This window comes from Lissotriton vulgaris, chromosome 5 (genome assembly GCF_964263255.1).
Source record: "Lissotriton vulgaris chromosome 5, aLisVul1.2, whole genome shotgun sequence".
NCBI lineage: Eukaryota > Metazoa > Chordata > Amphibia > Caudata > Salamandridae > Lissotriton > Lissotriton vulgaris.
The window spans coordinates 299,336,080-299,358,630 of record NC_141693.1 but is presented as its reverse complement, the minus strand read 5'-3'; the positions used below and the strand labels follow the sequence as shown (position 1 = coordinate 299,358,630).

The following is a 22,551-nucleotide window of genomic DNA, read 5'->3' as shown; positions in this document are numbered from 1 at the left end:
GCATGCGCATCAGAGACGAAAAATGTGGTATGTACTGATATGAAACTACAGTGAAGTAAAACATTTTCCACCATACATATATTACATTGGTGATGGTAACACATTTTGGGTGGGTCGTATTGCTAAGAAACGTTTTAACATATCTAGGGAGTCTGAAGTTCAATGTTTTTGACATCTTAATTTTGAAATGAATTTTAGAAGTGTCGCATTAGAATTTTTTTATCCAGCGTTTCAGCAACTTGATGTTTATAGATTCAAGGGTATAACACGGTCCTGGCTAGCATCTCTCAGCATCATTCAGTAATTAAAGACACTTTTAATTTTGTTTGCCAATAAACAAAGTGACATTAATAGCACAGTCCGATAGATACGTTTTTATGTTTCTTACATGTTATAAACTTACATATGTTTTACTTACTTCTAAACCCAGTAAGGCAAGTTGAGACATGCCCCAAACATCTGGACACCAGAAGACACTTTGGGCAATTTCATCAAAATGCTACACACCAAAGTCAGAATTCAATAAAACCCCATGAGAGATGACTGCTGTGGTATATACTGCCGACCGAGGAGGTAATCAAGGCCCAGCCACCCTGAATTTTAAGAAACAAAAAACTATAGTGTTCAAAATCTCTGAGTCATCAGCATAGAAATGGGACAAGAGGACGCCTGTGAAGAAGGCCTTCTAGTGGCCGGAGCCCTTGACCGTTGCTGATGTGATGGAGAGGAGCCCCAGGGAATCCTGCAAGCAGGTGGCATATGACAAACACAGGTGAGCATCTGGTTATGAGGTACTTTAAAATAATGTTTTTATTATTGCCAGGTGATTTACATATAGATGTAACTCTTTACAACAAGTAGACTAGATAGCTACATGTCAATGCTACACGATGAGGTCTGATTCACAAAACAACATACAAGTACGAATGGAAATTTACATCTTCGCCTGAATGTACTTCTACATTATTTGAATGTAGAAACAGTCCCAGAAGTGGACTTGGAAAGCTGCGCCAGGCGCAGGTTTCAACATGTACAGCTGGGAATGTCAGGGGACATTTCCCGCGTACTCCCATTCCTGCTGTGTGGAATTCTACATAGTTTAGATTTAAGCAAAGGGGGAATGGAGCAACCTATGCAACTGATCTTTTTCACTTTTTTCCCTTTGTGGGAAACCATTTGTCCTTGTGGATAAAGCCCTTCCCCACCACCCCTGCCAAATAAATGTGGGGATGACGGATTCTCCTGCTCCTCCGGGAAAGGGAGTTAATCCAGCCATTGGTATGGTAACTTTATGACCAGCTTCAGCATGGGAAGGGGTTGGATCGGAGTTTGAGAATGCCTTCAAATGCACATGGGCATGTTTGTGGGCATTCACACACTTGCAAGTCAAACTCAAACCACACCTTGTAATGCCTACTTACCACCCCTGGTGTGGGATTTACTTGTCCAGATTCAAACACAATCATGGATAGGAATTCTGCAATAGCAAGTTTATTTGTACCAGCAAGAATTCCTTTTATGAATTGCTGGCAGATGAAAATGATACATTTTCACCTTTTTTATTAGCGCCCCAGGGATCCAATACTAAGCTTTTATTTCACCAACATGCATTCTGGCAGTTTTAGTTTTGTTCGAATTAGCTACGCAAACTAAAATACCAGATAGAAAAGGCTTGGTGAAAAAAAATCAGTATCGAAAACATGTCCTAGTGGACAGGAATGGACGGAAGCCTTGCAGCAGGACCGGACTGGCTGTAGCGGCATTGGGTGTTTTCCTGGAAGGCTGGAAGGGTGAGGGCAAATTTTGCAGTGGAGGGGGCCACTTTTGGAGCAGTGCAGCAATATCGGCCCCAAGTATCAAAAACAGAAGCACTTCACATTTGCACAACCCCATCCCTAAAGGGCTGGTCTGACACAATTGCCAGGGCTGCTTTGGGTTCCCAATCCGGCCCTGCAGTCACCTTACACAATACAACCTTCAGTATCACTGTGTGCCACTAAAGACTCAAGAAAGTAAGAAACAAACTCCACAGCATGTACAACACTTGTGCTACAGACCCCAAGCAAGCCCCAAATCCAACTTCTCCTACCTTTCAGCTGGATTTCACACATCAAGTGGGATCAAACAAACACAACTTCTCTCATGTGCCAGACACACCGCGGATGATGAGGCACAGCAAGTTACACCAAGTACAGGTTATTGTGAAAATGCATGCCAACAGGGTAGCAGTAAAGATGGAAGTTTAAAAGATAATAATGTCCTATCCACAGCCCAACCCAGCAGCAGAGTCTGAACTCATAACATTGGAGTATCCCAAATGACCTATTAAGGAACTCTCTCACAAAGCATTCTGGGAATCATCAGTAGCTGTGTCACAGAGGTGAATGAAAACATATGTCCACTGCTGAGTCTTTTTTGGTCAGCAAAGGGTGAATGCTGGTCTCATTTAGAGTGTGATTGAGCAGCAGTCCCCCCCTTAAATTGGCAGTGGTACTGGCTCACCAAACTCTATTTAGAATAGGGGGAAGCACATCCCTGCCATTTTAAACCTTTGACCTGATGCCTTGTCTGCCAGAGGGCTGTCAGGTGACAGTGACGGTCGCCCAGGCCGATTTATTTAAGTTGAGGCGGCCACCATTGATCTCTCTCCCTGGGACTGACAAACACGGCATAGCAGTCCTGGACAGGTAAACTCAGCAACAACCCCCATGCAAAGAGAGAAATCTCTCTGCATATCAGGGCCATTAATTTTTTATATTTCAACAAATAATTCCGGTTTTGTGATCTTATTCTTCTGAAAACAAACACTTTGCAATAAACATGTCTCCAACTCTGAAGACTCTCCATCCTTCAGAGAACCTCCTAACCGGAGCCTGCTCTGAAACTTTAGAGATCCCCACCAGGACTGCAGGGATTTCTAAATATGGTGGAAGGGCGGGCCTTGAGCCACCCTGCAGCGTCTAAATGTCCTTTTATGTTGCCAAAAAACAGATCCATGCACAATGTACACTTTCAGGAGAACGAGAAGTTGGACAACAAAGACTTGGACATAGCATCTGCGGATGTGCTGCTAGCTTCAGACTGCACAGGAAGTAGAGGAGACTATTAACCTCCGAAGCTTTTGGCGCAGTTTGCTGTGCCCGGCCAAGAGGACCAAAGGGCTGAAGCCCAGGAAGAGTGAAGCGCAGAAGTTTGCCACAGTCAGAAGGTAACTGGATGATTCACCATGGGCAAAGTTGTAATAGTTGACAGCCAATAAATTAGAGCCCCAGCACGCCACGAACAACAGTACCAACCACAGAATTACTTTGGCAGCCCGCCGATTGGCCAGGAGACGGGGGCCAGGAATAGCCACCCCGATGGCCCTGGTGTAGTGCCTCAGAAGCAGCAGGCTCCTCATATTGGTGGCCAACATAAGGAAAATAGGGAGGACCTCATGGATCACGAGGGATGCGGAAATGTAGAGCAAAGTTGTCTGTGTTGACGGAAAGTTCCAGACACACCCCAACAAAGGTCTTGTAGTGGTGCTACTGAGCAACATCAAGGAGAATGTGGTATTCTCAGCACCGCGGGTAGAATAAACAAAGGCAGGAATAGAGTACATGAAATTAAGGATCCAGGTAGCCAAGATGGCTTTAGTTGCATTCCCAATAGCTTTTCCTGGCATTCTGAAGTGAAGGTGGGTCTTTCTGAGGGCAAGGTAGTGGAAAAAACTCACACAAAAAGTGGCCCAGACACTCATGGTCCTCAGCAGCATCCACAAGAACATGAAGACCCTGCACCAGGCAGCAGAGAGGATGAACTCCAAGCCCACGTGACAGGCAAAGATTAAGGCATTCCTGAAGCCTGAGATGAGTACGTTTATGGTGGCCAAGTGGGCGAGGATGAGGTCTGAGGCTGCAACACTTCCGTTCTCCCAAGAGGTGGCCGCAATGGTCATGAGGACAAAAGCATTTCCCACAATGCTGATGGAAACCAGGACTCCATAAAGGGCGGCTGTTAGAAGACTCCTCATCGGCATTGCATCGTCAATCAGAGCCTCTTCTTCTTTGGTGATTTCTGTCAAAGCAAAGCAGTGCAGATCGGGTTAGCACTTAGAAACCATTGGGCAATTTATCAAAGAGTTCAAGCAATGCACCGAAGCCACTGAAGTTAGTGCGTTGCGTGAATGGGGCAGAACAAAACTGTGCCATATCTTCAAAGAAATGGCAGAGCTCTGCTCTCTCCATGCACTTGCGCACTTGTGGATGTCTAGCGCCATCTCAGGTACCCTTGCGTCACAGTGCAAGGATGTCTGTGTTAAGGTCAGGATAGTTTCTGTGCAGGAATGAGTCCCTTCCTTCACAAAAACTATCCTTTGAGGCTATTTCCATTTTATATATGTGCTGAAGAACACAACACAAATGCCAAGAGAACTAAAGATATTTCTGCTTGTTACGCCAGCCTCACACAGGCGCACCATTTAGATGCAAAGCCATGTCTACAAGTCTTTGCAGATATGGGTTTGTGTCAAAATACATGGTAGGATACCCATGGAACGCCTACCTGGTGCAAAATAATGCATGGCAGCTGTGCTGTGTTGCATTACTTCTTTTACTTTTGTTTACCAAACAAAGAAAATAAACATTGGCATACTTTGCAAATATCACAAAGGATTTTGGGTCAGGTCTGTGTCACAAAAGTGACGCAAACTCAAAGCAAGATCTTCGAAAATCTGGCCCAAGTCTAAAGGATTCCCTTTGAATACAAAGGCAGCCCGGTGTGAATCCATACACAGCCACTGTTGGTATCTGCGTCTCACTATTGAAGGATGAGCAGCAGAGGTGGCCACAGCTCTCCTGGCCTACCCTTGCAATGGACAGCTGGATACTCTTGTAATCAACCCCAATCAGCGGGTATTCCATCATGTACTTTCCAAATACAGGGCCACTGATTTACACATAATTGCTTTATGTTGTCATAACTTGAGAAACTTAGTTTAAATGTTCTATTGTTACTTCAACCTCAAGGTAGCTCTTGTTAATTTATGCCACCCAAAACCCTGGTTGGGGGAAGGGGGGGTTGGCGTAGCTAGGGTGGGGCGAGGGGAGCGGTCCGCCCCAGGCGGCACTGTTTTGAGGGCGGCGGCCGCGCGGTGCTGGCCCGTTGCAGCGGCCTTTATAATTTATTTGGGGACATTGACTTCTGTCAGTCAGTGTCCTCAAATAAATTATAAAGGCTGCTGCAACGGGCCAGTGCCGCGCGGCCGCCGTTTTGCAAGCGCTGCTCCAGAATACTTGTGCTTCGGTTACAATCATGCTGTTCCTCGGCGCAGGCGCAGCAGCACCGCACCGCACGTCAGAGCAGGAGCCCTGGAGTGCCTCTCCTGACCCCAACTTGACTTGGGCCAGAGTTCCCACGCGCGTTGGTTAACTACGGAAGCTCCCGAGTTCCTCAGCTCTGCCTCCAGTCCCAGTGCTGCTTAAACGCGCTCGAGCCTGCCAGGTGAGGGCTTCCTTGTGGCGGCGAAGGCTCTGCAGGTTAATTTCAAATAATTACTTTTGAGTTGTGTTATCGTACTGAGTTATGTACAACCAGATTTGTATTGCTCGACAAACATGGTTTTGATAATTCTAAAATGGCAGTAGCAGTTTGCATTTTCGGCTGTATATCACAGTAAGGAAATACTTCCCGTGGCCCCATTTTTAGCCATATCGCGTGAAAAGCTGCATTACATTGCACATATCCACACTCCCAGCATGTGGTTCAACGTATACATGAGCCCCCTCGCGGTCATCGCACACCAACACAACCTCAACATCATCTCCTACACCGACGACACTCAACTGATCCTATCACTCACCAGAGACCCTAACACTGCCAAAACCAACCTGCATGAAGGAATGAAAGAAGTAGCCGAATGGATGAAGCACAGCCGTTTGAAACTGAACTCAGACAAAACAGAAGTCCTCATCCTAGGCACCTCCCCCTCCGCCTGGGATGACTCTTGGTGGCCAGAGGCCCTGGGAAAAGCACCCATCCCGGCGGACCACGCACGAAACCTGGGCGTCATCCTGGATTCCTCACTCTCGATGAACAGACAAGTCAACGCCGTTTCTTCATCCTGCTTCAACATTCTTCGCATGCTCAAAAAAACATTTCACTGGATCCCCACCGAAACTAGAAAAACAGTCACCCACGCTCTGGTCACGAGCCGACTGGACTACGGAAACACCCTCTACGCCGGTACCACCGCAAAACTCCAGAAAAAACTCCAACGCATCCAGAACGCTTCAGCCAGGCTCATACTAGACATCCCGCGCAAAGAACACATCTCCGGTCACCTGAAAAGCCTCCATTGGCTCCCCGTCAATAAGAGGATTACCTTCCGGCTCCTAACCCACGCACACAAAGCACTCTACGAAATCGGACCCGAATGCCTCAACACACGACTGTCCTTCTACACCCCCCCCCGCCAGCTACGATCCTCCAACCAGGCCCTTGCCACTGTACCTCGCATCAACAAAACAACCATGGGAGGTAGATCCTTCTCCTACTTGGCAGCTAAAACCTGGAACTCACTTCCCACTCACCTTCGCCTTACACAGAACCACCTAGCATTCAGAAAGCAACTTAAAACGTGGATATTTGACAAGTAAGTCCCCACCCTTCTTCAAGCGCCTTGAGACCCTCTGGGTATGTAGCGCGCTATACAAATTTATTGACTTGACTTGACTTGACTTTGACATAGCGTGTCTTTCCCAAATACAACAGAAAGGCACTCGCTTCTGCCTCGCTCTCGTGGTTTCCTTGAGGTGATATTGTTGCTTTGTTATTAAAAGACAGTGGAACTTAGCTTATTCATCATACACACAATGTAACGTATAGAAACTCAATGGAACCTATACAAATCAGGTTTGTCCTGACCCAGCCGGGGCAGGAGTTTTATTACCAAAAGAAACAATGTTGAATACAAAATGCAATTTTCAAGACACAAGCCTGTGCCTGTACTAACAAGACAGGGGAAAAAAAGATATAGGGTGAGGAAAAGGGTGATTTTCAGGCAAGAAAAGAGAGCAGAAGCAGGGCACTGCAAAAAATGCAAAGAATAATATCAGTGTCGCCTGGAGCGGAATGTACACAAGGTTAAACAATATTACAAGTGTCAACCCACTCTTGGGTGTCGACGTTTCGATCCCTAAATGCTCTAGTAGATGCACGGGATCATCATCAGGACTTAATTAGATAGTAAAACATGCCTGAATTAGCAAAGCCATAAGGTTGCGCTCAAACATAACATACGATTTAATGGAGTTAATTGGTAAAGACTTCAAACGTCCTACTGTGGGAGGCTGCACTTTTAGGTTATGTGCTCGCGTTGGATTTGTTTTTTACACAAACATCAAATGGTTCCGAGTTTTGTTTATTACACAAACATCAATGGTTCCGTGTATTGTTACAGTCTTTGGTCTCCTTTGAAGTTAGCGTTTCAGGCTTGCTTCGCCCTGGGCTTCAACTGTGTGAATACAGGACGTTGGTCAGAATCGGCCAGCGCTTCTCCCAGGGGTGCTCGGACGATGCCGGATGCAGCATACCAACAGTGGAACAGTCACTAGACTAAGTAACAAACCACTTTTCGACTTTTTGATATGAACCTGCTGCACTCTCGGTCCGAGGTTTGACACTCTGGGTCATTTAATTAAATTACCCTTTTGACATAAAAGAGGCTACTATTGTCACAATAGTCAAGTGATTAAAATGGGACATAAACAACATGCTTTGCTTTTCCACGCTATACCCTGGATAGTGCTTCATGTTTTTTAAAAGTACACAGTTTTAATATTTCAATTCTGCACCTCTACATTAGCACATATTTTGAAACTAACTAAGGTCTGATCTAAGCTGGTGAAAAGTACTGAACACCTCGAGCGAGTGAGAGAAATGTCACCTGACCCCTCTGATTGGTAACGTTTTGTTGGCTAGTACACTATTAGACTGAGCCCAATAAAAAATCTCCCCTCCCCCTGTTGTTCTGTCTTGGCAGTAAATTGTTCTTTAATGTCAAAAGGGATTTTTGTTAGAGCGGCAGCGCTATCGTTTGCAGCTGATGGCATCCGTACGTGTCCCAGCTGAGTAAAATGGGGTAGATAGTAATCACTTTAAAACTCCCGTGAACTTGACATGTTCATTCTCATTCATTCTCTCATTTTCATAAGGAAGAGTTGCAGACCATGGTAGTTAAGAGGTAACCTTTTTGCCACCGGAACACTGCAAGAATTTCTAAGCATCTCTTGAAAATGAGGCATTCTGTTGTGATTGCACCATGTACATTTCCTGCTCAGTTGTGGAGTGTTATATAAGCTGTCAATAAAATAGTTTTAGAAGTAATTCTTCCTACAAAGTGCTGCCAGTGGAGGAATATAGTTTGTGTTCAAGTCATACGCTTAATTACATAAGCCATGCATGCCCCTTTAAGAGACCCCCCTTTTTTCAGCCAACTTAGTTAAAAACCTGATGTCAAGCTCCTCCATTTCTGGTGCTTTGCTGCAGTTTTAAAATGATCATAAGAGTTTATGGTTGGTCAAATAGGTGTTATTTATATGTTTCCCTCACCTTCATTGTGGAGAAGTGTGGCTCAGGGGTTAGAGGCGGCAGACCCAGAAGCTGAGATCGGCCCTGGACCAGGGTTCAATTCCCCGCCCCAACGGGGGTTGGGCTCAATAATTCCACAGACTCGATAATTCTCACTCCGGAGCCTACTCGACTCACGGGTTCGCACTCTGTGACTCTGGGCAATAGCTTGCTTAATCTCCACAACGGCCCCTCGTGGCGGGATGCCTGGCTTTCACCTTGTGGATATCCTGCCGGGGTATCTCACAGGGGAATACCAGGACAGGTTCCCTAAGCAAGCGCATAGATGCCTGCGATGTGGGCGATTTGCGCTATATAAATACATGTACATTTACATTGCTTGGTTTTGCACTTGAAAAAGTGTCACTCATAGACTTTGAACTGTCACTCATAATTACACTGAAATTCTGAAAATGTCATGCATCGTAATCTGAAACCTTGGCAGCTATGGCAGCGCTGCCCAGGGTGTTGGCAAAAACAAGCAGAAATTCCTGCCCTGGCCTGTGCTTGTCGCCTGGCAGGCCAGAGGGCGAGGCCAGCACCCGGGTCACCTGTTTGATTAGCTGCTCCTTGGGCACTCGGCCATGCTGCATTTCCAGCGGAGTGTGGGCATCAGATCCCTTCGGTATCTCTGGCTGGACTGGGGCTGCTTGCCTGGCATGGGAGACTGACCACCGTACGCCTGATGCACTCGGTGACCACCGGTGCCAAAGGACACACAGCCAGGGTGCGTTGGTGATGCGCGGAGCTGCCACTTTCCAAACACATTTATTAGTGCTTTTCACTAGGAATCAGTTTACCTCTCCACTGGTCCCTCGATTGTGTGAAGCCGCTTGGACATAAAGCGCAGAGTCTGACTGAAGTATGGCCGTCTCGAGCCACTGGAATTCCCCCAAGCCCCCGCAACTAGACCTCGCCCTTTCTCTGCATCTGCACCCCTTTAGTGGCCATGTTAAGAGGATTCTCAAGCCTCCTGAAGCTTCCCTGTGTTTTGTGTCTGTCTGAGGCCTCCACCTTTCCATACACAACTTCAGAAAAAGAGATTAGTTGACCAAAGCAGGGCGGTCCCTAACAGCCAGAGGAGGTGTATAATTATGTGGCTCGAAGAAAAGGAGAGTTCACACGTCATGTAGTATTTGATGTCAGGTTGTGACTTGTCATTTCCTGTCTTGTATATGATGCTAACCCAGGCTTCTGAACAGATTTACGCTCTATGAGAGATGCAAGGTGCATTCTGGGATATGAAGTCCTATCTACTCCATATTAAATGCAATGCATTATATTCCGTTTTATTTTACATGGCCTTGTAGGTTTGTGAGGTATGTGTCCAAGGAAATCGCTGTTTAATTTAGCAGATTGTGTAGGGTATGTCGGGAGTGAACATCGCATCCAGAGGGTTGTGGGGCATATTGTTTAACTTCATCCAGTGCTGCCTGTCTTAATTATTACAGCCAGGTTCTACTTTTACATGAAGTACTGTGAACCGTGTCAGACATTGCGAGGCAGCATCTGCTGCACCTTTTCAAGCTGGGTCACTTGAAAGCCCTTCAACTTGCCGCACATCTCGAGTCAGTGCATAGAGTGAAGTAATGGTATCTCTCACTCTGCTAGTTTCTCATAAAATTAAAGATGTGCTTGCCGTTTAAACTAGCAGCGCCTAGTGCGCAGTCATGATTATCTTCAGCTGCCTGCTCTGTTACAAGATGTAGTTTTGCTGTCACTCACAGCCTGTGTCTGTTGAATCCCTCCTTTTCACGAGACGTGCCACTCCACATACAGCCGCACTAAAATCGTGTTAGACCGCTCAGGGTTTCTGAGCCACAATGTGTCACTTAAGTCAATGGAGCCTAGTGTGAGGGTCATGGTGTGATCTGTGCCTTGGGCAGATAGAGGATCCCTAACCGGGGGAGGGGTGGGCGCGGACCTCTCGGGGTTAATGATTCTTATTACGGTTGGAGTCAAGTTAGCTTTTGGAAAAAAACATTTCTACTCATTTATGTTGCATTTTTTTATTCAACCCCAGTGTGTTTTTTCCTTGTTTTCAATACTTAATGTTACTCTTGTGAAGGATGTTACTCATTGTCATTGAAACATCACTCATAATTTCACTGAAATTTTGAAACGTCACACATAGCCGTCTGAAACCTTGGCAGCTATGGTGCTTTCCCTGTTATGTGTAGAGGGAGTGGGTTGCAGGCTCTGGCCTTGGACACAGTGACAAACCGGCACAGTAACAGGGGCAGTGTTTTAAATGGGCCTGCACTTCAAAATACTCTTCTCTTCATTAACTGAACTTTTGTTTCGGAATCAGAGTTTTGTATCACTACAGAGGTGTTAAAAGTACTACAATGTTCCTTGTATATTGAGCAGTTTGCGGGCAACACACAGTGTCAAGTAAACTCTGGTGATTAATTTACCTGCTGGAGAGAGATGGGAGTTTCATCTAGTGGCAGGTTTCGTTTGTGAGAGGTAGCGCAGGTGGTTAATATCATAGCTGCCAAGTATTCACATTGCTAATGTGACATTTCCATTGATGCAGACTTATGAAAGGCATTCCACAGCGGAATGTAACACTTCAAAAACATTTTATACTGTGTTAAAATAATGAGTTGCATATTCATTGTGCTTTAAGTCATAGGCTGGGACATTGTAGCACTTTAAATACAGTAGTCGTTAACCACCACTCCTTACCCACCACCAGGAATCTATTCCTTTACTGTCTGGTTACACTCATCTGTAGTAACTGAATTAATCAATTAAATATCATAATGCAAACAAATGCATTTCCTACCGATTACTTTAACTTGGATTTATCTTTAAACATACAGTGTGCCTTTATTTTATATGCTGTTACCTGAAGGTGAAGACAATCGAAACTTGGGACAGAATAAATATATTTTGTCCTTTCAGCTTTATTTTTTATTTTATTTTTATTTTGAAAGTTTTATATAGCGCGGACAAGATCCTTGCAGATATCAGAGCGCTTTACAAAGAGAAGTACATGAGGGAGCATGGTTAAACAGATAAATCAATAAGTACAATTTGGTGGCGACTAAGCCCAACATGAGTACAAAGTAGTGCAGCTAGGTGGTTACAAAGCTAAACATGTGAGTAATAGACAGTTAATACACATAATCAGAAGGGTCAAACATGTAGTATAGATCGGTGCAGAGTACTAACAGTGATCAAGATAGTAGTTCAAGTGTATTTAGCCATGAGGATAGCTTTTACTTCCTTTTTAAAGAGTGTGGTGGAAGAGATAAGCCTGGTTTCGGTCGGGAGAGAGTTCCAGATCCTAGGCGCCATTCCCGAGAAGGAGCGCTTATATGTTTTTTCCTTCCGGAATCTTCGAGGTTTCAACAGAAGATTGTTTGTGCCTCTGGTGTGTCTAGCTCCTCCAGAGATTGTCAGTTTCTGAGCGAGGTATCCGGGTGAGTTTAGATGTACCGCCTTGTGTGTCATGCAGGCGATTTTCAGATGTATTCTAGCTTCAAATGGCAGCCAGTTCAGGGATATCAAGTCAGGGGTAATATGGGAGTGTTTTTAACTTAACTTGTTTTTAACTTACTGCCCCTCCCAACCCTCTTCCCCCTCATCTGGCCTGGTACTGCCCCGTCTGCAGAACTCAAGTTAGTCTAGTGATCAGGTACATTGGACTCACCTGTATTATCCTGAAGGTGCTGCCAGAGGAATTGTGGTCAAACCCAGTGTGGTGGACCGGTCTGGGGACATTGCTGAGGTCATGGACGGGGCAGATAGGGGACAAGGGTCCTGCTCAAGCTGTGATGTTATGAGTGAGATGTCACAAACAGGGTAGTAGAACTGATATAAGTTTTGCGTTTCCTTCTGCTTTTCCTTCATCGGCGCAGCTAGGTGGGGGCGGTCCTTCCTAGGCGGCACTGTTTTGGGGACGGAGGCTCTCTATCCCTGGGCCGTGTCATATATGTTCATGTAACTTGCATGATCGAGGTAACTATTAGCGGGGATATTACGTGTCTCTCGGACCTCTTTCAGGTGCTCGCCGTCCTTTTTCCGCAGCTCCCCCCAGGGGGGCGGCAATCTGAAGGATAGCCCCGGGCGCCACAAGCTACGCCTCTGGGGGTTAACATCCCAAAATGCACAGTTATTCTTCTATGAGTCTATATTCAGAACCTGTGTTAGGGGATAAGTCATTTTAAAAAGTTGCAAATATGTATTCATTTGTTGGAGGTTTTCACATCACCTCTATACCTATGGTGTGTTTCACCACAAATCTAAGGAGTGTTTTAGAGATCATTTCGGACATATAGACCCTTAGAATGACCTGATGCTACCAATATTAATACCCCAGAGTGTTTTTTCCCACCCACACCCTTCCAAGTTCTGTGGATCAGAAAAGGGACTAGCACAATCACACAGCATAGGTGCCTTTTTGAGCGCCAAAATACAGAATTATCCTTTTTCAACCCATACAAATGTTGCTAGGTGCCACCTAGTGAAATGTGCGCAGGGAAAAACCTGAGCATTTTGCACCTGACTACCAACTGTGCCTGTTTTCCCCTAATGCCGTGCGATTTTGAGTTACGCAAGTTGTAATGGGGGATAATTGTATTTTATAGTACTGTGATATAACCAGGGCCAAAGGAATTCTGTGATTCAGCAGCTGCAGCGCTTTCCGCATAATTATGAATTTGCCATATTTGCCATATAAGCTGTCATCTGCTTTATACGACCTTAGGGAGTCCCAAGGGCGGGTTCCTGTGGCACTCCCTCCAAAAGGAAGACAGTGCCCTACACGGATCACGCACGCTCTGGCAGACGAGGGAAGGGCAGAGCAGAGGGTCACTTTCCTGGGCGTCGACAACCCTAGCCCCAGCCCTGCTTACCGGCATTGGTTCTTCACAAGCCCGGTAAGGACGTCTTTCTGTCGGTCTGTGGGTCTCGTGCGTCCGGGCTCGTTGCTTGGTCCGTGTCGTGGCGAGTGGCCTCGTGCAGTCCAGCGCCTTGTCGTGCTCCAGAGATCTTCACGGTTCGGCGGATTGAATGGGTTCGCTGATCTGTGGCCCTTCGCAGTTCATTGAACGTGAACATCGCTTGCTTAGCAACTGCGGAAATATTTGTCAAGGGCGAGTTGCTGGGTGCAGGTGAGTGACACAGCCTCGCGCGCTAGTGCGGACCGTGGGGACGGACTGGAGCAACGCTTTCCACACAGAGCCAAATTTATAAAAGGGTAATGCGCAAGGTAGATATTTGTCGGGGTGGGAAGGAGCCGCCGACCGCCGTCCTCCTGTTCGTCTTCAACTGCCCAGTGTCGAAAGTCAGGGAAGTTTTGAGGTACAATTCTGCTGGCATCTTGAATAACCTGCATTTTGAGCCAGGGCCTGATTTCAATTTGAATTGGAAAAAAAAGTATTGGGACGCCAGCTAGCATCGCACACGGTAGCCTGGAGAAAGAATATAGCATACTTTATGAAGCTGTCGCAGATGTCCTGTTGCCAACTCACTTTTTGTTGGTATTATCGACTCAAAGAGGATGAGAAGCACAATCACTTCCTGAGGGATTGATCAACGTCTGACTATAGAATGACAGGCAGGTCTCTGCAGCAGGTGCATTAACCCCGTGACCATCTTCCCTGAATATGGATATTTAGATTGAACTATAAATCACAAACACGTACCTAAAGGGGGTGAGGTCCACTGGTAGGCAGAGGTGACCTCTTTATTTCAGGTTGTCATAGCTCATGTAGAGGGCCCAGAGTCGCAAATGTCTCACCTTCCTTTATTCTATATGTAGCTTTCAAAGTTGTGTGTGTTGCTTCTAAGCGTTTCACATGCTGGCCTAGGAGACAGCGGTGTGCGCAGGTTCATAGTTTGATCAGTCGTGGAAGCCACTAATGTTTCTTGGTTCCACGGCAGGCACCAGACTAGTGTGTCCATCGCCACAAATGAGGTATGTTATATGAGTTTATGTAGCGCTAAAAGAACGAGTCACTCTTATTGCCACTAATAGTATAGGGCTACCTGGGTAGGTCTGCAAAAAAAGTTAGACATTGGTGACCCGGAAGAGCATCATTCGTGAGGTAATGGGGCTAGTATTATATCCGGGAGCCCACCTCCTGTGAATGTTTTCAGTCTAAGGATTTACCATGTGAATCAGGTTACTTCGACATTCTTCTACATTTTAAAATTACTTAGAAGGATTCTTCCCTTTATCCCAGTTAACCTATGGAAATTAGTGGTCTATGCCCTTGTTTTATCTAAGGCTGACTACTGCAATGGCCTTTTTATCAATCTTCGGAAGAGATGTTTGACCAAGTTGCAGATTGTGCAGAACGCAGCAGCACGTTTGCTGTTTAATGTCCCAAAACACAAATATGCTTTTAGGTCGCTTAAAGAGCTACACTGGCTGCTGGTGAAAAGACGGATCGAGTTTAAGGCCCTCTGCATAGCTTTTAAAGCTGTTTACGACATAGGACCTGCCTTTTTTAAACAAAATCTGCAGCCTTATATTCCGACCGCCATCTTCGCTCAGCCTATGCTCATTATATGGTAGTTCCCAGGTTCCAAAAATTTTCCTGGGGCGGAAGAAGTTTCCTGGTCGGAACTCACTTCCACTAAGGCTAAAAGAAGAGACCCATCTGGTGGCCTTCAGAAAGGCCTTAAAAACTTGGCTTTTTAATCTTTGATGTGGTACATTCGGTCTGCTAGTTATTCGCTGATGAGCTAGCGCCTTGGCATCCTTGGGTGAATGTTCTGCTCTTTCTAAATTTCTTTTTAATTTAATTTCCATTGTAAATGGTCCATAAGAAACTGACGTGATGCCGCAGAAATGTATTCATTTGGTTTAAGAACGGTGTATAAGTCAAGTAAAAGCGGCTTCATATACTTCGTAATGAGAATGCTAGCACAGAAATGATGCAGGACACAGTACTAAGATGTGAAGTCAACCAAGCCTCAAAGTAACCTTAAATGTAACAAAAAACATTTAAAAGTTTACCCTAGTCAAAAAACAAAAAATTGGCTATATGGGTATTAAGAGACAGGGCTATAATCAGTGGCATAACAAAACTTGAAATGGCCCCTCTCCAAAGTACATGGAGGGACCTCCCCCTTCCCCTCCCCCATCCCTGACCCAGTCAGTCAGGCGCTCTCAGGCCAGGTGGCCCTGCACAGCGCCGGCCGGTGTGTGATGCGTGACTTCCTGGGAGCCAATGTTGCGCCACTGGAAGTGATGTCAACCAAAAAATAGATGGTTAAATGTGGAATTTATGTCACTAACTCGAAAAAATAGGAAGAGAGCATTGAGGAGCTTGCAGACTTGAAACTTTGAGTTCACTTTGTATTTTTGTCCTGCCTTTTACTTTGCAATGAATTAAGTAACAGTAACAGATTAGATTAGATTAATTTAGATTAGATTAGATTAGGCCTATCACACATGTTGGTGATTGCCAAATTATTTACCATGATCTAATATTCTGACTTCGTACGACTAATCTACCAACTGTCCTTTAGAAAACATATTTTGGCATAAGGTTGATCATCAGTTACCACAGATAAATTATTCAGACAAGGACGGTCACTGGCACTCAAAACAAAATTGACTTGTTTTCTTAAATGTAGACGCCAACCAGCAGCAAAAGATGACATTGTAGAAACAGGCTCATGATAATGAGACAGGCCTAGTCAAAGGATCATTTTTCCATAGAGTTTACAACTTTCATGCATACGTTTATAACGACATGCTGCTGCAGGACTCGCATCACATGGCAGCATCCACCTCTGATTGGGTGGTGCAATTTGCTCTTAATTAGTAATTAGTGTGATTTCAGGGTTCATTCCATCTAGGAAGCGGTGTCCTCTATGTAAACAGAATTCTATAGGTAACATAATTTCAGGCACAGTCGAAACATGTCCTTGTAAGTCTGCCACAAGCATTTTCAATCACTGCAAGCGAATGGGGTAACCCATGACATGCCACAGGACCTGGGTACAACGTGGTACAAGGTGGTCCTGGCGCTTCTACTTTGAATAAAATGTGACTCCAAAATTAAATTGAGTTAGTCACTAAATTGTTCAAACATAATAATTTGTTTATGCAAGAGAAAGCAAATTATTCTCTACACACCAGAGAGGAAGCCACAAAAACGTATTTTGTAGAGAAAAAGATCTCCTTTATATTCTCTTATTTCACGAACTATCAAAGTAGATAGTACATTCAAATACCAAAGATATATCAATCAACAGTTGCTCTAAAGACAGGGGCAAAGAAAGGGTGCTCGTGTGCAAAGTGAATAAGAGTATGGAGGTTTCAAAGAAAAGTATATGAACATCATAATTCAATCATTTTATACAAATTATACTGGCTGGAGTATTATTAAGAACAATAAACCAGTGCCCGTAGACCTGTCTTCAAAACAGCTTTATCCGATTATTCCATGCCCGTTTCGAGGAATGTTGCTAGTCTACTCAAAATGCACCATCCTAAACAAAAGATGACTAACAAAACATAATCCATGTCATGGGATAAGTGGTGTCGACGTTTTGACCCGACTTAAGGGTAGTGGGGAAAATGCAGACCCCCGCATGCGGTTCTTCATCAGGACAAAGGCATTTGTGTAAGGCAACCGTAAGTAGTGTCCAAAGTGGCAAAACAGGCCAGTCCATTGTTGCAGAGATTCTGCACATACACAGAACTATGCGCAGGAAAACAGGATCTCAGTGATTAGGGGTGTACCAACCTACCACATTAGTACCCCAAATCCCAAACCAACTAGCTATAGTGTCTCATTCGTTCTCCTACAAAGATCACAGAGCTACAAATGATTAGACAACCCAGAACACAACACTCCGACTCTCTCAGGAATCACAGGAGCAAGACGTACTCTTTCACTCACTCACTCGTACTTGTCCACAATGAAAATAGGCAGAGTCACTGAAATAGTTAAAAATGTTTATTTGAACTATCGTGCTCTACAACACAGTATACGCGCCACTACTAGCAGCAAAATGCATAAACTCAGCACAGTTAGCATTGTTACAATTCCATAGAATACAAAGGGAGAAATCATTTCATAAAGGACGTGGAAGACAAGGCATTGAGGCCTAACCACCCTCCCTTGACTAGAAGAAGTTTATTTTATATAAAGGACGATCTCTGGCTTTGACATCAGACCCAATACCTTAAAGCCTGGATGTAAGATTTACATCATAGGAACAGCAGAGCTCTTCTCCATCGAACAGCTTTCTCCAAGTGTGTTATTTCTGCTTCCATGGCGAACCTCAAATTGGTAGGGTTGTAAAGAGAGGAACCAATGGATGACTCAAGGATTGTTCCCTTTATTCCTGCTTAGCCGGGTTAAAGGGGCATGATCAGTATATAACAGAAAAGGATTAACATTTAGATAATACCGTAGTTTATATGTAGCCCACTTAATGTCCAAGCATTCCTTTTCTATAGTAGAAAATCTACTTTCCACGGGAGATAGCTTTCGACTGATAAAGAGAATAGGCATTTCTGGACCTTCTTCATTTTGTTGAGATAAGACAGCCCCTATACCACAATCAGAGGCATCTGTTTGAAGTATGAAGTTTTTTTCGAGGTTGGGTGAAACTAGTATTGGGCTTGAAGTGATTACATTTTAAGTGTTTGAAAAGGTTGTATGGCATTATCTGAAGGATATAGGATCTTTGTAGTAGAGTTTCCTTTCTTTAGGGGATTAGTCAAGGGGTGGCTATGGTGGAATATTGAGGTATGAACCTTCAGTAATAACCAACTAGTTCCTAGGAAGGACCTGACCTCTTTTTGTTCTAGGAAAAGGGACTTCTGTAATAGATTTGACCTTTTTGTATTATGGTTCATTAACTCTATTTTCTCAGAGACTTCCTAAATATTTTACCTTATTATAGCAAGCCCTTGATTTCTTTGCATTAATATGTAGATTGACTTTTGCTAATTCATTTAGGACTTTCTTTAAATATATCAAATGGTTTTCCAACATAGGGAATAACGATGTCATCCCAATAGACGGATGAATGTTCTTGATTATTTTTCAACACTAAATCCATAAGTCGTAGGAAAGTAGCAGGGGCTCCATGGAGTCAAAGGGAAGGACAGTAAAACGAAATAACCCAGAACGGATTTAGAAAACCGTTGTTGCTTTTTCCTCTCTTTTTTATGGTGCCTGCCAATAAAATTTGGTAAGATCTATAGTGATGATATATTAGGCATCCCCTAATTTTTCTATAAACTCGTCTAGTCTGGAAAGAATATAGGCATCACATTTGTAGATTTTATTGACAAGGCGGAAGTCTGTATAAACCGTATACTCCCATCTGGTTTCGGAACAGGTACTATAGGAGAAGACCAGTTACTTTGGGAGGGTTCTATGACTACTATTTTTAACTTCCGGTCTAGTCAGTACGGCTAGATTTCCTCCTAGCAGTGGGAATTCTATAAGGTGTTTGTTTCACTACTTTTCCTTTTGCCGTGGATATGGCATGCTCAATTAAAGACGTCTTGCCAGGTATATCTGATAATGTAGTGGTGAAGGCTCGTAGTATTTCTTCTAGCAGACACCTATGAACTGTCGTCAAAGAGCTACACGCAAACTGCATGGTATAGGTTAAAACATCATGTTTTCACCAGCATTTATTTAGCCTAATGTTGCTAAAAAGGGGGTTTTGGGTAGAAATTAGTGACACGCATAATTGGTGTAAGTCTCACTAGTGTACTAACTCTTAATTACTTCAAAAATGTTCATAATTATGCATAATTGAGTGAAAAGCATAATCCATTAAGCACTATTTTCTCTTACTGCTCCACCGTAATTAAAATTTCGCCCAGGCGTAGTAGAAATAAATTCCTATTAGTAAAGCCAGCTCCAACCAATGCGGCATGTTTTAAATCCTGAGTTTGTGCTTTTTCAGACCAGACACTGAAAATGTAATGCCCACTAATAAAGATGACGTGATTCCTACACCTCCTAATCCTCATAGTTTTATGTAACACTTCCTATAAAATGATTTGCGCACATATGATTCACTGTGTCTGCATAATGTGTGCGTAATGTAAAATGCTTTGACACCCTACACTGTAGGTAGCACTATAAAACAAAATAAATGCATGTGACATAGGGGCTATGGAGAGATATGTCGACCTATGAGTACAAAGGTTGTTTTATAAAATTGTTTACTGGTTGCAAATGTACTGGTCGAATTTTGCAACCAGTTATTCAGAAATCTGGCATAATGTTCTTTGTAATTCTTGAAGATTGGTTGCATAATGTGGCATCTTACACTAGTAAGCTGACAGGCTGTCCTGTCACCTTTATCAAAATGACTGGTGTTCATTATTATTTAACCACACACTGCATATAATATAAACTTACTTTTTAAGTTTTGACTACAGACAGCTTTAGATGTCAGTAGGCACACCTATTGTTTCCATTACATAATACACACTTAGGGGCCGAATACACTGTGGGTTGGAGTTGCCTCTGACCGACACCGTTGCGAATTCGGGATGACCAACCGCCGCATTATTACGATGCGACCACACACTGTGCGGTCGCATACCCCATTTCTCTATGGGAACTTGTGCTAGGACCATGAACCAGCAGTAGCACAAGCTCCCATAGAGAAATGGGAGTTTGTGTAAATCCCTACACCTGGTGGCAGGCACCTCAAGATGCCTGCCACACGGTGCAGGGATTTACAGCGGTCACCATAGGTGACCAACAAGGCCACAACTGTAGGCCGCAGATGCAAGGGTGCCCTGCGGGGGACCCCCAAAGTCGCTTTCCGACAGCCTTTCCTTGTTGGAATGGCCAACATGGAAAGGCTTTCGGAAACCAACATCATAATCCCAACATTGGAAACGCCATCCTAATGGGATTACGGGCCAGACTCTGACTGGCAGACGGGCTCTTTGAACCTGTCGGAAGCCAGACAGAATGACCGCCCAGTTTCAATTCTAACAGCCTAGATTGTAATTAGGGGGTCAGAATTGAAACCAACGATGTCGATCATAAAGCCTACAACCTCCGGTCGGAAGCTTTCCGGCCGACATCGTAATCGGCCCCTTTGAGTGGGCTTTGGGTAAGCACATGTTCCATGAATGGATGGCTTTATTGTCTTTCACTGTTTTCTGCACTTGATTTAATGGCTTTCCTCCCTATTATTTTGTTTGTCCCACCTGGGGCATTTCTGTCACACATTGTTCTGATTGGGTGAGTTGCATACTTCCACTGCATAACTCAGTGTATTCTTTCTTAATTTAGTGTTAGTGTTCTGTCTCCCGTTATGCTCTCAGAAAGCAACAGCAAAGCCAATAGCTCTACCTTTTGGGACGATCCCATTGGGTTTTCCAGTACGTGTTGATAAAGCACTTCATGCCACACATCTGGCATATCTTAGTGTGGTACATAATGAGGCCTAATCACAAACTTTGCTTTGTAAGGCATTTGTAGTATTACAATAATTTACCAACAACTGAAGTGCTTTCAGTCAGCTCTGACTCACCAAAGCCATCCTGTTAGACAAAGGGTGAAATGTAAGTAGGGAGCTAGGAACAGAAGGTGTGAACACTGAGGATACTGACAAACAAAAACCAAGACAAATCTTTCAAGTCTGAGAAATTAAGAGGTGACAGGGCATAATATTCCGACTTGTGTGAATCCACACAGATATTAGCCATGTGAAGTAATACCATCGATAACTAGTGGTTTGCTACCTAGAAACAACAACTGCAATCCAGTAAAGCAGCTGAGTGGGTTAGTACGCAAGCAAAAATCATTTTCTAACCTACTGGTGCCTTTGGAGGAATTTGAAATATTGGAACCCATAAATAACGGAAAGAAAATACTGTGATACAAAAATATTAGGCTATAGAATATAATTTTTATGGTTAGTAAAACTGATCATTGTTTCTAATATCATTATGAGTAATATAGGTTTAAAAAAATAGTTTTTCATTATTTAAATGTGTTTTAGTTAAAATATTAATTTTAGTTGTTAATATTTTTGGTATAATTGTTATTCATTTTTATTAAGTGTAGTTTATAATTTTAGGTGATTTCGTTTTAAAAAAAATGTTATTAATGATTTATAATGCTATAGTGGATTGTTAGGTTTGCAGGGGGGAGGATGGGAAGTTAATTTAAATGAGAAATCATTGTATTTGATTGTTTATATTTAATTTTTAATTGATTATTAATTTGCACTTTTTAAGTGTTATATTTTTTATTTAGTTTTATTATTAGTTATAGCAAGGCCCGTTTTAGTAGTGGGTTGTTGATTTAGTAGGTATAGGATGAGAAGTTTATTAAGCCAAAAACATATATCAGTAATTAATTTGTAATTGTTAATTATGTAATTTATTGTTAATTATGTAAACTGTTTATTACCTATTTATTTAAGTTATACATTAGTAGGGTGTTGTTGGGTTTCTAGGGGTAAAGGGTGGGAAGTTAAATAGTTTTTAATTGTTAATTACTCAGATTAAGTGATTGTTAATTATGTAAATAGTATAATACTGGTTTATTTAAGTTATATCTTAGTTGTAGGTTGCTGGGTTTGTAGGAGCATAGGGTTGGTAGTTGAAATAGAATAAAAGTATTTATATTTAATTTTAGTTTTTGCAAAACTTATTTTCTATCTGGTTAATATTTATCTATCTTACTTAATGTATCAGTTATTGTTCAATTGATGTAATGTTTTATTTATTTTAATATGCATGTTAGATATTTATAAGTATATTAAATGTGTATTTTACAATGATGTGTTATTTTTTAGGTGACTGCTGCTAAGAATATAAACAAACATTAAATTTTTTATACTAACTTATATTTATATGTAATTTAGTTAAAGGGAAAATAATTATATGTAATGTATTTATGTGAATTATTATTTTCATTCATTATTCAAAGGTGTTTGTGAGAATTTGTTTCTGAGATTACATTTGTT

At 43.1% G+C, this 22,551-nt stretch overlaps 1 protein-coding gene across 1 annotated transcript; it reads right to left on the bottom strand.

The window, feature by feature from the left end:
- Positions 1-903: 903 nt before the first annotated feature.
- On the bottom strand, positions 904-13,548 carry LOC147710764 (olfactory receptor class A-like protein 4). The gene is made up of 2 exons (XM_086920050.1): positions 13,476-13,548; positions 904-4,059 (listed from the first exon to the last, which is right to left on the bottom strand). Exon 2 carries the CDS (start codon positions 4,019-4,021, stop codon positions 3,077-3,079), a length of 945 nt encoding a protein of 314 aa, XP_086776176.1. The 5' UTR covers positions 4,022-4,059; positions 13,476-13,548; the 3' UTR covers positions 904-3,076.
- Positions 13,549-22,551: the final 9,003 nt, after the last annotated feature.

Excerpts from the sequence above, each read along its gene's own strand:
- LOC147710764 (XM_086920050.1), bottom strand. The coding sequence starts at position 4,021 with ATGCCGATGAGGAGTCTTCTAACAGCCGCCCTTTATGGAGTCCTGGTT.